This window comes from Frieseomelitta varia, unplaced genomic scaffold, assembly GCF_011392965.1.
Source record: "Frieseomelitta varia isolate USP_RPSP 00005682 unplaced genomic scaffold, Fvar_1.2 scaffold_201, whole genome shotgun sequence".
NCBI lineage: Eukaryota > Metazoa > Arthropoda > Insecta > Hymenoptera > Apidae > Frieseomelitta > Frieseomelitta varia.
In genome coordinates, this window is record NW_025109762.1 from 551,455 (window position 1) to 568,473 (window position 17,019).

Below are 17,019 nucleotides of genomic sequence, written 5' to 3' on the forward strand. Positions count from 1 at the left end.
AGCCGGGGGACCGTGCCGAGTCAAAACCACCTTATGTGCCTGGCCGGGGCCCCCTGGCAGTAGGTCTGTTGCCTCGAGGCCTCTGCCCTCTTCTCTCTTCTCTTCAACGACGATCCCTCTTCCTCCTCGCTCTTTCTCTCTCTCTGGTCCATCTTCTCGTTCCCCCTTCGTTCCGTCTTACTCTCACCAACCTTCTCAACGGCCAGTCGCCGTCGTTGCAGAGAGATTGCAACGAGGCTCCTCTCTCTGGGTCTGGGGCCCACGTTGACCTCCGGTCAAACCCGGGCCGTCGAGTTTTCGTACGGTGGTTAGAGGTCTCTTGCCTGAATCGATGACAGAACTGTTGAAAATTCTTGAGGGCCTTCATCTTCTTTCTCGGTCCCAGGAAATTTATGTTCCAAGAGAGAAGGCGAGCCGAGAGATATTGGGGCGTTCGTTAGGGTTGAATTATGGAGATTAGGATGATATTTTACGGGCATCGTTGGTTTCGTGTTTCTCGATAAACTTTGATTAATTCGTGGCTAAAATCGTTGGTACCCCCATTGACGAGACCAACTGTTGAAAGTTGGTCGCGTCAAGTTCGAGTTGGGACAGTCTGGATCTTTGATCAACGAGGAATAACTACTTGTATGATAACTGGGGAAGGAAATTTGAAAAATTCGATAATGTTCTGTATGAAATGGACGTACAGACTGCATCCTTTTTCATTTCTTCCTTTCAGTTACATTGCACTCGTATTTGAACGAACTAAACTCAACCAAGTCCAGATCGAGATTACCAAACTGTGCATATTTCTACAAATTTTTCAACTTCTTCACAGTGTCCTTTCAATTACATTGTACTCGTATTTCAACGAACTAAACTCGACCAAGTTCCGATTGAAACCAATTAACGTACAAATTTCTATTCGAGAGATGATCATACCGAATGTTTAGGATCAATCAAACTCCACTTCGCAAGTGACATTTGAAACTGCCAAGAAAAAAAAAAAAAAAGAGAAATTTCAAAGAGTCGACGACGACGCGAACGAAACGGATGTCTACGGCAGCGTTCGCGATCGGTTCGATCAGTCCGTTTGCGGTGGCCTCGCGGTCGCTCTCGGATTCTAACCAGCCTAGCACGTCGCAGGCCCCGTGTACGTGACAGTGGGTCTGGCCTCGAGGCCTGTCAGGAATCTCCGGGGTCCCATTACGAGGGTGCGCCTACTTGCTGATCTTTTACACGGCGAAAACCCGTTTCGTTGTCTTCGGGATGATCCCCAACTGTGTCTGCCCGCACGTGCGCTTTTCCGACAACGTCGTCTTTCATTGCCGGCGAGAAACGGGCATAGAACTAGTTTCGCCGTTTCGTTCTGCGCCTTTATATTATGCAAATACCGCGATCCGCGATAATGAGATTCCGTCCTCGCCTCCTCGGCGATAAATAATCGCCGCGCAGCTTTCTCTAATGAAAATCGAGCGGCGGCCTATCCTATAACGGCGAAAATACACATCGTCGTCATACACACGTACACGGATACGGTTTCTTTGCTCTTTATTTTTCTACCTGCGAATATCCGAGAGATTCCCGAGGACATTTCGTGGAAAAATTGTGAACATTAAATTGAAATACTGTGTTTCGTGATGCCTGGTTTCGATATATACGTATTCTTTTTAGTTTATTTTATAATGTAGGGGAGAGTCGTGCAACAGTTCTTTGTCCTAACCATAATTGTTGATGGAAAAATAGATTAATATTCTTGTTCTTGGTAACGTATTCCATGGGTTTTTTTTTCAATATTATCAGAGACATACGTGCATACATTTACGCTGCTATTTTGTGCGACAAAAGTTGTTTTTCGTAATAGATTTCTTAAAATAAATAATTTTATTATATTACGTGTGTTACTTCTAGACTTTAGTTTCTGCGATTGACTTTGTACTTTTTAATCTAAGTCTTTCCTAATAAATATATGTTACAGTCGTTCGGTATCAAGTTTAAAAAAATATGTTTAATGATTCTAAATGTTCTTTTTTTTCTCTTTAATTTTTTCTTTCAAAATTTCTATATAGAGATACAAATAGAGAAACTTGGATATTAATTAAATTACATATTCTATGCTAGAGACTAAGCATAGAGACTAGAATGCGCGATGAGGACATGCGAAGATATACACAATTAAAGTAATTAAAACCAGTAGAAGAATAAGAAAACGGAGTAGTAAAATTATAGGATATAATAAAACCGAGTATATTGAACCAGAGCCATTTTCCTAAATTCTTATTTTCAATACTTTACTTTGTAACGTATAAGTGTAACACAAACGTCGAGAAAAAGTCGAATATTATTTCAAAGCTATTATTTCGTAGCCTTCCAAAGTTTAAAAGTTCCCGTGAGAGGAGTGATGGGGACACAGGGAGGGAGTGTATTGAATCGCGCGTGGCAGTTAGGTGTCTCATCGTCGGTTTTGTGGTATTTACACGCGATAGTAAGACCCCGTGAAATGTCCGGTTCCGGTTGATTCGACTGACAAAGGGGGAACACAGATTTCCGGGGAAATTCATCAGAGTCAACAAGCACGGTGGTGACCACGACACGGCACTTGTTGCACAAAAGCGTGTGTCTAGAGACGAAATTTCTCGGTGCTCTTCCAGTTAGTTTCTTCTCTATCTCACCCGCTGCTCCCCCCCCCTCCCCCTCCCCTCCTCTCGCCCTTTGCCATCTAATTCTTCGTACACGGACCTCCCGCGTCGAGGGTCACCAGGTTACACGCCGGCCACGCATTCCCGTTTTCGACGTTTTACCAAAAGCTCGCTCCTTTCCACACGCTAGAAACCTGACCTCCTGGACTTCTCGGAGCGATTTAGACTGCCAGACCGAGGGCTGACCCTACTGATCCACCAGATATCCTGGCAAAAATTCTTGCCACGATTCCCCGTAAACACGAATAACCGCGAGTGAACTACATCTAGCTGGAATTTTTACTTGATAATGAAATTAAGACCGTTTCAACAGGTTAATCCGTAACACTCTCCAACGCCGAATTATCGTCTACTATTCTACATTTATATACGTCTTGACTTTTCCCTTGCTTACTTCTTTTACGCTACGCTGCAGCACATCTCCTTCTGTAGATAGGTCGTACAGAAAAATGTGAAAACTGGAATTACAGATCTCTGTCTTAATGAAAGACGCAATCTGCGGGATTTCTTTTCATAGCTCTGTCAATGGAAAAACCGTTGCGTCGATCCTGAGATTATGGGTTAACGTCTCATTCCGTACAACCGAAAGCTACCACAATTTTTTGCCCCTCCGTAACGAAATTCGTCACGGTCCTTCGTCAAGAGGAGTCCCGTGGCTAATTGCCCAGGAGGCTGTGTCGTAGATTTCGCGGGATAATTTTCAAAGAAAATCACTCCAATACAAATAGCCGGCATTTGCGGCCAGGACCAGGCACTTGTTGCACAAAGAAGGCTGCGAGAGAGGAGGGAACGGGGGGGGACGACGAAAATTCTTGCCCTGTAGCCTCTGCTGCTTTTTTTTTTCTTTTTCTCCCCCCCCCCCCCCCGGCGATTTCCTTTCCACGAACAAGTCGAAGCGGAGGGCCCCCCGTGTCGAAGGGTCACGAAACGTCCGTGAACGAGAGGCACAAGTACGGATTTCTATTGACAGAGGCCAATAGCGGCCTGGCCTCAACTCTCCGCAGGAATCTCTACGGTCCTTTCTCGACGTCGCGTCCAGCTTCCAAACTCTCTCGGAGAAGGGGGTGCCGTAATCCTTGGCCCTTTTTTCTCTCTATCTCTTCCCTCTTCTCTCTTTTGCTCTTCACCAGCGTCGTGTTTCTCCCTTGGAAAGACGGAAGAATCCTGTGATAAATCTGCCGGAGGATTCTGGAGGCCCGGACGAAATCGTATTCCTGGCACGGCCATCCACTCTCTCTCCTTTTATTTCTCTGCTCGAAACTTTCGAATTTTCTTGAATTTTCGGAAAAGAAAATTGGAAAGTGGTTAAATTGGTCGTCGCTTCTGTCACGCGGTTCGATGAATCTTTGATTCATTCCGCGAATTTCCAGTGAAATTCGGTTCGTTTCGAGATGGTTTTTTTTTTTTCTGCGCGTAATATATTAAAGTAGATAAATTATACCTCTATATTTGCATACGTACGTTTACAGAATACATTCGAATTCGCATAAACGTTCGAAATTCAATTACATTAACATATAAATATATTGATCAACTTGGAACGTATAATATTGTATTATTTAATAACCCCTTACGCTGACAACTGGTTCGCGGACCGTAACGAGTGACGTATATAATAATCCGTCGCTTTCTTTTTCTTTTGAACTCGCCGGTATAACACCACTGGATAGAAATTATTAAGAAGTGATAAACTTATCGTTTGTTTTGCCTGGGTTACATTTAAATGTACTTAAAACTGAGAAAAACGTTGCAATTTCCGACAGAAAATTCTCGACGTGCGTCATTCCAGCGCAAGAGGTTAATTATATGTAGCATTTTATCGTGGGTGTAAAAATTTGAGAATACGAAAATGAAATACAACGTTGCACGTTCATTGACAAACAACGATACTCGCAAGTGTTTCTCGTAGCCATTGTATTTTGTCTCTTAATGTCAAAAAGACAATTGTTTTGTCTTCTTATTGTCATGTATCGCTACGGTTCGAGGATTAAATGTTTCTTTGTACGCGCGAGGGTAGAAATTCTCGGTATCAGGGAGGGCCTAAAAACCAGAAACGGTGTAGCTGGTGTGGGCCGGCGATGAATTTGAGAACCGCCGGGGCCATGTGGCGGTGCAGTGTCGGCAGATCGGTAGGTAGGCACATAGCGTTGATGGACCAGAGCTAATCTAAAAATCGCCGGAACTTCACAATTATAGTAATTTACCAGCCGATAACAAGCTGTACACACAAGCTTGGCCCTATAATGGCATTAACGGCACGCTCTCTCGCTCCTCCCGTGTCCTTTTTAACCGGAATCCAGCCGATTCCGGCCTCGGACTCCGACCGATCGTTCCGCGAGCTTTCCTCTTTATTCACGTATGTACGTGGGACGTTTCTTTTCGACGTTAGAACTCTACTCGCGTATTATGAACTTGTGTCTGTTGGCCAGAGTGTCTCCTCCTCCATTGGAACACTTTATTTATAAAACGAGCAGATTAAATTATATCGAGTAGCGCTCTGATTAAAACTCTGTTATTTCGCACGAAGTTGAATTTTATTGATTAAATTTACACGAAAATTTTCATGAATTTTCCTTTTGGAACGAGATTGTAGTTGACGTCTGATGAATCGCGTCGGTCCTTTTTGGTTCTGCTTGCGTTTCTTCAAATGTTATTTTAATTTCCCCTTGAACACACAATAAATGGCAGAGATGTCGGACATTAGAATTGAATATTTAAAAATTATTTAATACTTTAATAATACGTATTGAAAAACAAGAATAACAAGTAGTTAATTAAACTTTCGCTTATAGACTTCAATTACGAAGAGTAATAATGAAAGGAGGACGAAAAGAAAATTGATAAAATTCATGTTTATTCTACTAATTGCGGTCCTGATGCACAACAAGTCTCTCTCCACCTCTTGCCATCACGTTCCAATCCTCTTGGTCTTTACTGATGTTTCAAACGTTTCATATCCTTCACCTGAACTTCATTATCCGAATATATTCGACTAGAAGGAAAGAAGCGTAACCAGCGAACACCTCGTTCTCGCTCGAATATTCGCCGAGACACACACTCGTTCTTTCATCCGTCGAGTCATCGTCGAACGGGGTACAAACGAAGTCTATATCAGCCAGCCGCGTCTCGTTACCGAACACACACCGGTGTGTGATGATCATTGCAGCAGCAGCCCCTCTCGTCACGAAATTGTAGAGGGAAAAAAAAAAAAAAAAAAAAAAAGAAGAGAAGAGAGTGGAAAAAAAGAGCGTAACAGCACGGAGGGGAAAAAAAGCGAGGGAACGGATAGATTTATCGTTTGTAATAGAGAGAACGGAGCGACGCGGCCCGACCCATCGTTTTTCCCCCGTTTCCATCAAACGAAAATGATCCACGGCGCAGACAATGCTCGCGAGAACACTCGGCTCGAAATCGAGGGCACTCAGAACATGCGAATCCATAATAATCTCTTCGCGGCTTCCGCTCTTTGCCTCGTGTGTGTTTGTGTATGTGTTTCTCTATCTCTCTTTTTCTCTCTCTCTCTCTCTCTCTCTCTCTCTGTTCGAATGGTGCCTTTCCACGGATCGTTGATGCAGAATTCGCGGGTTACTCTCGGAACCCGGTGGATATTGTTTAAGAACCCGTGCGGGGTCCCTCTGCAAGGGGATGCACTCGCGCTACGCTGCTTCCGGTCCAGTCGCGTCGAACCGCGCTCTTTGAAAAATTTCGTCTTGCCGCACAGTTTCTATTTTTCTCGAACGTTTTATTTGCTTCTGCTGTTATTCTCCGTATTTTTAATTTCAATTTTTCAAATATTTTTAAATATTCCAAACATAATATATAATATATTTTATATATTATAATATAATATATTTAATTTATTATTATAATATTATTTAATATTATATAATATATTTTAATATATTTAATTTTCAAATATTCGGTCAACGAATATTCTTTTCTTTCTGAATTGTTTAAATTTCCCAGCACGTTCGCAGGTATCCCACAATTTTATTAAATTCCCTTGAAAGCCTAGAATAGCATAAAATTACCGGACTTTTCGGAGCTTGAAACATCAGGGGTGAAAAATCCATTCTTTCCTCAATGGTCAGTCGGGTCCACTCGCGATCGCGGCGTATTTTCGTCGAAACAAAAAGTTTCTACTTACGTAGAATTACGTACAGTTTAACATAGTTCCGCGGAGAGGAACTTTGGTGGACGAACGAGGTGGCGTAGCGCCGGTCCATCTATAATTACCGAGCCGAGGTATTATTCCAACAAGGCTGCGCGGTAAACAAAGCGGGTCGTGAGCGGAATGAGGAGGCAGAGCGGGCTTGGAAACGGGCGAGAGCGAGAGAGGAGAACGCGGACGGGCGAGCGCGAAAGTGTTTGAAGAGTCGGGGTGCAGTCATGGAAGACCCGATGGAACGCAGTAGGACGAGAGAGCGTATGGTGGCGGAGGAGGCATCGCTGATCGTGATGGAAAGGATGTGGCGAGAAACCATGGGGGCCGTGGGGGACTGGCAATAAACTTTGGCGCGAGGAGTGTGGCGCACATGTGCGCTCAGGATACCCAGCGGAACACCGAGTTTCGAACGGAGAAAACGAATCGTTCTTCCTCTTTGCCTACCGTACAATTTTTTTTTTTTTCAACCCTCGTCGCTCCAAGGAAAATCTCTGCTGATATTTTGGATCGTTTCGAATTATTCTGATGAATTATCGAAATCTGTCTTTTCATGCGTGGACGAATTTTTTTTAACTTTCTTTGGAGGGTAGAGTTTGATGTTTCGTAATTTTCGAGCTTAGCAGTGGTGAGTTTTTCAGCGTTCGTGGCTGTAATTTCGAGTAACTCGTCGTTCTTCTTCGTCTCTCTGTCGAGCGAAACAATTTTCCAACGCTCGCGTATATAGGGAAATATGTAGCCGGTGCGAGTGGCATTGATATTTTTCGTAACATCGAATTATTTTCGAAGCTCGAGAGCCTTTCAAATAGGTGAATATTTTAACCTTCGCGCGGTTGTAGAAAAATTCGAGCGTGTGAATCGTGTTGATATTTCATAATTCCGAATTATTTTCGCGTAGTTAGCGCGCGACAGGTATTCGATTAATTTCTGCTGTAAAAAGTCCATAAAATAAAATCAATTTAATATTAATACGCGGCTGTACGCTTCACGCTGGATTTTCTCGTCGATCCGGATATTTTCGGCTACTAAATTTGACTATGGAATATTTCATAAATTCATGAAATCACGCCGTTGATGCCTGGTGTTGTTAACAACTTTTATTCGCACGCAAAATTCTCGCGATCCGTCGACGTATATCTCTCGTCTAATAACGGTTCTCGTAGTGTGTAAATATTGACTTGTTCCTGTTGCATTTTGTTTCTTCTGTATTGTAAAAATGAGTCAAGGTATTTTGTATATTTTTTGTATTGAATTTTTTATCGTGTTGTTGGTTAAAAATTAGACCTATATGTGTCTTAAATTGACCTGCGAATAATTGTGAATTATATATTCTGAATTTTAATAATATTACGTGTGTCTCTCACATTTAACTTCTCACTTTTCGCACTTTTCCTTGTTAGATGAAATGAATTTTGTCGTACAGTTTTAAAATATAATTTTACTTTACATTTCAAAATTTAAAGTGTACTTTTTATAATTTTGAAATATGAATACTTTAATTGTATCATTTCCAACTGTAATTAATTATAGTTTCAATACTTGGAAATATTAATATCGCAAATAAAATATTTATATTTGTTTTGGTTTGAGTTTACTGTTTCTTTTGAAATCCGAATATGCTTCAAGTTTTTGGACGAGATAACTACATAAATATTAAACATAAACGCACATCTCTAACAAGACCAGTTTTCAAAGAGATTCAAAAAATTCTATCGGTAAATATAAGTGATTATCCCAATTAACCTCGATTATCGAAAACAAGTATCCAATTGTCAAAACCAATTGTCAAATTTAAATGAAATTCTTTTGAAATGAAAGAAATCGCGCACGCCGTTCTATAATATTATGCGAACACACTTGTTCCCCCCTTATCAGCTCTGATAATCAGAATTCTTCTACCAAATATATCCCTATATGTGTCCCAACAGAAAAACAGCTATCCTCCATCTCGTATTTCAATCGCGAAGGATTAACAGGTTAACCATACGCGACAGCCGATCCTCGCGTCTACATTCCGAAACTTTTCCAAAGAATTCGAAGAATCGTCAGCGCACAGCGGGTTCAACAGTTGTCCTCAGCTGTTGGGATTTATCAGTTTGGAAAATGGCCGTCGGCGATCCCGGCCCGCGTGCGTCAGCCGCTGCTCTACAATAAAACGGAAGCTTTACGACGCGCCAGTAAACCGGGACAAATTCGCGGAAGATTTAGCGACAATTTTATCGCGTCCTCGCGACGGATAAAACTTTCGTTCGAGGGAGTCGGAGCCGCGAGCCTATTTGCTCGGTCGGCGATCAGCACCAGGGCGAAATACGGTTTTCATCGCGCGGCGATAAAACCGGAGGAGGAGGATCCGTCGCGGCGATTTCTCGCGCGCCTCGCGAGCGAGTGTATGCTGTACGTCGCGTGTGCGTGAAGCCGGTCGAGTGGCACTGCGTGTCGCGTTATTTATAGAGCCGCGTAGCTGACAATTTAATCGTCCGCAGTCCGTGTGAATTGCGCCCGATCCGGCCACGGCCTCTTCCTCGCGCCTCTTCGCGCGTCTTAATAAGTCCGCTTCTGCGTCATTTTTCTTTCTCTCTTTTAACTCGTACGACGATTGCACGAATGTGGCAAAGAAATCTCGGTGGTGCGAGAAATTGGGTTCGAAACAGTTTGTAATACAAACTCTTATTCATTCAATGATGAATCTGTGTGATCTAGTGAATATTCCAATGAAAATTTCGACTGTTAGCTTGATTTTTTTTTTTCATTTTATTCGTCTGTGTGTGAAATTAAATTGATCGTCCTTGATTATTTTAATCAGGAAACTTCACTTTTTCCTTTTTTCCATTTTAAGGAAACATATCCTCAGTAATGTGAAAATTCTCTCACGTCCCATAATATTTTAAAAAATATTACACATTAAATTTAAATGTTACAAGATTATAAATTTATAAAATTAAATATTATATGTTAAAAATCTTCAATTGGTTTCGATCTTTTAATAAACCAACAGGGTGTCGTGTACAACATTCTGAAAATGATTGGGCCAGGTAACAAGTAAAGTTTTTACAAAACGAAATCCATCAGCCAGCGGACATTAGGCGCCACGTAAGCGCCATCGGTTCTAGGAAGACGAGCCATTGGAATCGGCAATTCCAGTGGAACGGACGTCGGCTGGAGGCAGATTTCTCGATCGACGCCCGCATGAAAATGGGTCGTAACGGCGTCGCGACAATCGGGGCGAACGAGAGAGCAAACGCGACCGGATGGCTAGCGGTAAACGGCGATAAATCAGTCGCGCGGGCCGCGCGGTTTAATTAATACTTGGGCAAAGGAGCGGCGACGGTGGCAGCAGTCGCGTGAAACGCGCGCCGCGCGAGACTCTCGCGTCGACCATGAAAGAGTTAATTCTTCGTTCGAGTCCGCGAAGAGAGAGAGAGAGAGAGAGAGAGAGAGAGGGAGAGAGAGAGAGAGAGAGAGATGATGATGATCTCGATCGTGACCGGAGCACGCGCGGGACCGTTGACCTTTTCCAGGGAACGCGACGACGACAACGACGACGACGACGACGACGACAACGATGACGATGACGACGACGATGCTATATACTGCCATAACATATTAAATCGTTCGAGAGTCGCCGTTGCCGGACTAGACTCGAGACTCGGCTCCGTGACTTGGGTCGAAATTCGCGTCATAGAAACGTACAACAGCCGTCCATATTTGCCGATCGTTACTGTCGTCGACGTGCAAAACCATTCGAAATTTTAAGCTTGTCAGACGAGTCGGAATTTCAGTTTCTACTCGCGGGAGAAGAATTATCAGTCGATTGCCCACGAGTAATGTCGTTTTTTGATACTGTGCAAAATTTTATTTCATTGAGGAGTTGATACAGTTTTAATCTAATATAATGTAATCGTTGTTCATCGTTGTTGTTGACAATCTTTTTCAAAATTTTTTAGATAATTTTGTAAAGAAAAGTGAGAGCAAACAAGTCTTCCAGATTTTATACCGTTCGTGAATTTTTTTAAACCATTGCCGACGATGTTCTGATACCCAAAACACCAGGATGAACAGTATTAATGACATTTGTGGCATCAGTGGCATCGTTGATGCTTTCTCGAAACTCGTAAAGCATCAAATAGTCTAACATTACAAATTTCCTCGCCCTGGTCTAATTGTACATTTAACTTTCAAGTTATAAATTTCAGACTTGATTCTATCAATTGACAACGGAAGTTGAAAATTCGTTCGTACAGACGAAATTTCCAAATTCAATTTGCACCTCATTTAAATTGATTTGCATGGAATTTTACTACAACAGAGAAGCATCCTTAACACTTCCATTTTGTTTTCTCGTTCATTTGCTCGAAACATTAGAAAGAAATTAATTATGAAGAAATATTTATAAAATCTTTTTTTTTTTTTTTTGTTACGAACATTATGAGTATTTATGCAATACCACAATAATAATTAATTTTTTCGCAGAAGTTCGAGAAGTTAATCTCCAAAAATTTCCATTCTCCGGTAATTTGTCGAATACCATCCGCGTCGTTCCCCATTGTCCTTTTCTCTTGTTTCATCCTCGTCTTCCGCTGCACCTTTGCAAGCTCCGCATTATCCTTCTTTACGCGATCGGGAGTATCAGGTGTCGCGGAAGGATAATGCCCAGGTAGTGCGACACGATCGTCAGGATCATTTTGGCTGTTATCATGTTGGCCGATACTCGCGCATAGGCCCGCAGCTCGTTCATGATTTTTCAATCGATTGCACTTCGAGTTTTTCGTCGAACCACACCGGTTGCCTGCTGTAGCTCCGGTTGTGTTGTATTGCTCGATCGCGAGAGGTTTACGGCGATCCATCGTAGTCGACTTAATAGGCGACCGCTACCGCGTGGCTCTAACCATACTGACGGGTGATACTTTCTCTTTATAAAATAATGGCGTTGCCGATCAACTAAAGATACACGTCGCTCGCTTCTGATAACGATCTCAGACCCGAGGGGATGGCGATCCTAACTCCAGAACTCCCTTTTCTCTCTCTCTCTCTCTCTCTCTCTCTCTCTCTCTCTCTCTCTCGTGCTCCACTACTAGCGTATAGATCGAGAGAAGTGAACAGAAGAGGGACGATAGTTATCAGTTCGAATCCTGAAAGCAGGTTTCTACCTCTGGAAACGATCGAGTTTCGCGGAACGGGCACACCGAGAGAGTCCCTGCGTTGGCTTCTCGATAGAGATGGGATCGAGTAACTCACGAGAGCAGGTACCGAGAACGTTGGTCGTTCGCTTTCCAATCCTTTATTATTCCCGGTCTACTATTTTACTATTTCCGGATATATTGGGAAAGGAACGAACAGAGACATATTTTGTTTCGTAAAAAGAAATTTCTCGGAGCGTTTCACGTTTCACTAAGATTATTTCGAATATGCGCCGCTGTTCAATCTGACGACTAACAACGAAGATAATGTCGAAAAACATTTGACAGTACAACAAAATAATTGTTGCTCTTTAATTCGAGTCGTTCTCCACTTTACAGAGTGTGAAAGAATATATTTACCTTATCAAAAGAGAGAGAGAGAGTGTTAACAGTTTCACGAAAACGTGTCTTCTCCTATCTCTGCCAGTTTTCATACTTTCCATCCAGTTTTAAAAAACAGAAAAAAAAAAAAAAAACGAAAAAAATGAAACAGAATGCTAAACACTCCGATGTTACATTATACTCCTGACTTTTATCTTCGCGATAACGGAAGCCCCCTTCGGTCTCTGATGGTTGGTTAAACTGAAGAAGCGTTAAAAGGCCTGCGCTGCGCGAAAAACCCGCGAGCAACCAGTCTTGTTTTCGCCTATCGACGTTTATCTTTTCACGCTTATCCGGCGTAAACAGTCTTCGAATAATTACGTTCTGATTTCTCCCTCGGCAATTAAACGCGCGCAACCACTCTCTCGCACACGCACGACGCGCCAAGTGTTTCCTGCGACCATCATCGTGGCCGATGCTACGTCTACGTTAAACCAGTTCCCAGTTTAATGGATTTAATTCGCGCTCGCACCTACTAAAGAGCCCCAGAGCCGCGAGAAACTCGTTCGTTCGTTGGACACCCTCGGAACGGATACGAATCGTGACATCCGCCTTTTGCTGCTGCTGCTGCTGCCTCCTTACGATTCTTCCTTAGAAACCAAACGATGGTCTCCTCTCTCTCTCTCTCTGTGTCGATCAGAGGGGGGCCCTTTTAAGCGCTGTTCAGAATGGGCCCACGATACTGGAGAAACCTTTCGAGTTTATCCGTTCGGCGAAACTGGATCGCGGCGAGCAACAAGAATCCACCGACGAAGGACTCGCGCCAAGTGATACCGATCATCTCTCCGGGCTGGTCCCTCTCTCTCTCTCTTTCTCTCTCTTTCTCGGGCCTCTTCTTGTCCCGACCCGCTCAAGGCGGCCTATCCTATCTGCCCGAGAACGGATGGGTTCAAGTTCAGAGAATAAAAGTGAACCAACGAAACGATGAGAAATTGTCGATATTTTCAATTGTTACAACTTGGTAAAGAAATCGCGCGAGAGTCCATTTGTTTTGTAGCGTGAAGTTTCTCTACTCTGAGTTGGTTCTTTTCAGATCTTTTTTTTTTTTTTGTTATGTATAGCGGGTGGGAGAATTGTTCAAATTCGAAGTTCAGATTCAAATGATCTTTGAGAACGTGGGAAATTTTTTTCTTCTCGCTACACAGATCCATCCAGAGTTTTAACCTCTTGCGCTGGAATGACGTGCCACGCACGTCGAGAATTTTTTGCCCCAAAATTGTAATATTTCCTCAGTTTTAAAAGTATATTCAAGTAAAACGAAATAGACAACGCAAATAATAAATTTATTACTTGTCAATCATTTCTATCCAGTGATATCATACCATACGACGAGTTCAAAAAGAAAGCAACGAATTATTGTATACGGTTTGGTCGCTCGTTGTGGTCCGCAATCAGTTGCCAGCGCAAGTGGTTAAGAGTGAAACTCTCCCTTTACAGCCCATCCCTGAAACTTTCACCATTTTATTGAACATTACTTGAATCTTGTTATTTTCGAATATTATTAATGATCTTATTGAACTTTGAATATTATTAATAATATTGTTATTTTTGAATATTACTAGAATTAATGCGATAAAAATTCTAAAGCATCAACGCCAAATGTTCAAAGTTCAGTGGGAGAAAGAAAATCACACAGTAAGTTTGACGATGGATGCTCGAGATCAGTTTATCACAATTTCTAATATTCAAACTGCGGATGTTTATGGAAATTTGTAGTCGAAAAGTTGATTTGCGTGTTTGTTAATAATAATACTATTAATAATGTTTGAGCCGACTTGCTCACCAGTTGTAATCTTTCTCTTTTCTCGATCTGTGAAACAGGTAAGGTAGATCCGACGCCACATACCTCGTCGTTCAACATGGGCTACCTCGTCTCGCCGTACCCGTACCCCAATGGCGCCGGAGGACCCATTCCTGTGTCTATGGTGAGTGTTTATCATTTTATTGTTCCCCGTGTCGTTCTACCTGTCCGAGAGAAAACAGCTCAAGGACAGAGCTGTCGGTCCGTACGAGATTTCGAAAGTCTTCTTCTGGACTTCCTCTGTACATTATCGAAAATTTACACGCCCGTGAATTTACGTAAACTCTCGTGGGTGACGATTGAAATTTGGTAAAAGTACGAAATATGTATGTATAAACGTACATCGAACACAGTGAAACTCCGTTTATATATGAGTTACTCGTGGAAATTATTTATTTGATCGAAGCTCGTTCGTTGATCTTCTTCGTTGATACTTTGGTCATGATTTTTCTCATTTAACGAACACAGAATAACATAACGCGAAACGAGTCAATAAACTACCAAGTAGAATTATGTTTAAATAAACATAATTGGTGTTGGTGGAAACGAAGTTTTATATTAGAAGTACAATGAAACCTCTGTATAACTACGGAAATACATTCCAAGATTCTTCGCTGCATAGTAAACGTTGTGTGTTTGTCATTTAAAATTTGATTTCTTGCATCAAATCTAATTGATTACTTTAAAAATAGCTTGAAATTGCGATGGAACAGCTTGATAGATGATTTTAATTGAACTGAGTAACACGTAGTTGATGTATAAATTATAGTTAACGTTCCTCGATGAGTTCTTTTAACATCGATGATTCTCAATGATGAAATTCGATTCAAGAGTTCTTCCAGCCGCGATTATTGTACAAACTTACTGTTTCGCTGTACAAAATCTGGCGCGAACAAACGACAAAAAATAAGATAATTGCAATTTCACGACAGTAATTCAGTTAAACCCCAACGATATAAATATCAATAATAAATAAATCTAAACGACTCGCATGGAAGTAATATAATTATTTTCGAATGATATTTAATAATACACTGTTCACAAAAATTAGAGGATATTTCAAAATGAATATGAAGCGATAGAAAAGAAGGAAGCGTTTGATTTTTTTTTATTTACTGAACAAGAACATCAGAAATGCAAACGGCATGTCAAAGAAAGTTGTTCTTTATTTTGTCGCTTCATATTCAGTTCGAAATATCCCCTAATTTTTGTGAGCTGTGTAATTTGAACCACTTGCGCTGGCAACTGATTGCGGACCATAACGAGTGACTAAACCGTATACTTCGTCGCTTTCCTTTTTGAACTCGCCGGTACGATATCACGGGATAGAAATTATTGAGAGGTAATAAATTTATCAATTGTTTCGCCTATTTTGTTTTACTCGGATGTACTTAAAACTGAGAATAATATTACAATTTTTGAGACAAAAGATTCTCGACGTGCGTGGCATGTCATTCCAGCGCAAGAGGTTCAATAATCGACGAAACGAAGAAGCAACAGATCTCGCCTGTATCGAATTTAAATCATTCGGCCATTTTCGTAGATCGGGGCAGGCACGCGCGTTATCTTCGAGTCTATTAAACGTTCAGTCGCGAGGAACTCGAACCGGGCGGTCGCTGGTTCGGGGAGTCGAAGTTCGAGGCGTTCTCCGAGCGAGGAAGGGATATTCCCCTTTGAGAATCGTGATTCTCGTATTGATTTATGGCGGCCACAAATTGGATTCACGATTTATTTACGAGCGAACGTTCGCGCGTTCGGCTCCGGTCCACGGATGATAAACTGCCACCTGGAAACAACGGCGACTCGGGCGAATTGTTCCTCCTTCCGCGATGCACAAGGAACGATTAATCGCGGGACGAAGACTTTCTTTTTTTCTCTCCGCTCGCGTTATCTCCGAGAGCGAGCCGCGAAGACACGTCTAATTGCAAAAGGGAAAGTAAAATGGTATCGCGGCGGTGTCAGCGCGGCGCGCAATTAGCTGCATTAGCGATTACGCGAGTGGAATTCACGTTCGGCGTTAAAACCGCGCGCTGTTTCGCGTTTGCGTCAACTGTTGTGCTCTGTTCACCGTGGTTGCATCGGTGGCGTCGGGAGCCACTCGCTTGGAAAGATTTTTCTTCCGCGAGCGGGGTTCCCTGGAATTTTAACGAATATCGAATCGGTAGGCAACGCGCGGTTGTCGGGCATCGATTCTGATTTTTAATGCAACTTGGCCGAATTACGCTCGCATTGATAAACTTGTTTTATTTTCTTTTTCTCTCTTTTTTCTTTATTGTATCAGAAAGGAAGACTAAGAGTTGCTCAAAAATCTTAGGGCACTTGCAATTATATTTTTATCAAAGTGAAAACGAGTCGAAACAATCGTTGAAATGTAATGAACGAAGTGTAAATGAATTTTCTGTCGTACGTATCAACGAAAGAATATTTCGGAAATTTTACAAAAAAAAAAAATATTTGTATTTCCTTTTGAAGAATCCACCGGTTATCCGCTATTCTTGGCATTCGTACGATCAGTCTGTTTGAAAGTTTCCAAAATACCATTTATTCGAACTGATGTTTCATTTATGTTGGCACTAAACGATCGGAATCGTTCATCGTCTCGTCAAAGCAAAATTTTGTCGGATTGTAAGACGCAAGGATTGTTTCCATTCTCGCAAGTGAGAATTTCTTCGAGTATCGACGTCCAAACTTGTCAATGGACAAATAGCTCGGAAAAACTCACCATCTGTCGTCTTCTCACTTTCACTTCTCAAACAAGCAACAATTGCATCGACAAAAATCTCTCTTCAACAAATAAATTCAAATAAACCGAAACGA

General features: G+C 42.0%; 1 protein-coding gene across 1 annotated transcript in view; it reads left to right on the plus strand.

The window, feature by feature from the left end:
- LOC122526886 (protein pangolin, isoforms A/H/I/S-like) overlaps positions 1–17,019 on the plus strand; it is a 185,499-nt gene that overhangs the window by 30,240 nt on the left and 138,240 nt on the right. Inside the window, exon 3 of the mRNA XM_043650512.1 lies at positions 14,223–14,326. Coding sequence (XP_043506447.1) covers positions 14,223–14,326 — 104 coding nt within the window. The remainder of the gene's footprint in view (positions 1–14,222; positions 14,327–17,019) is intronic.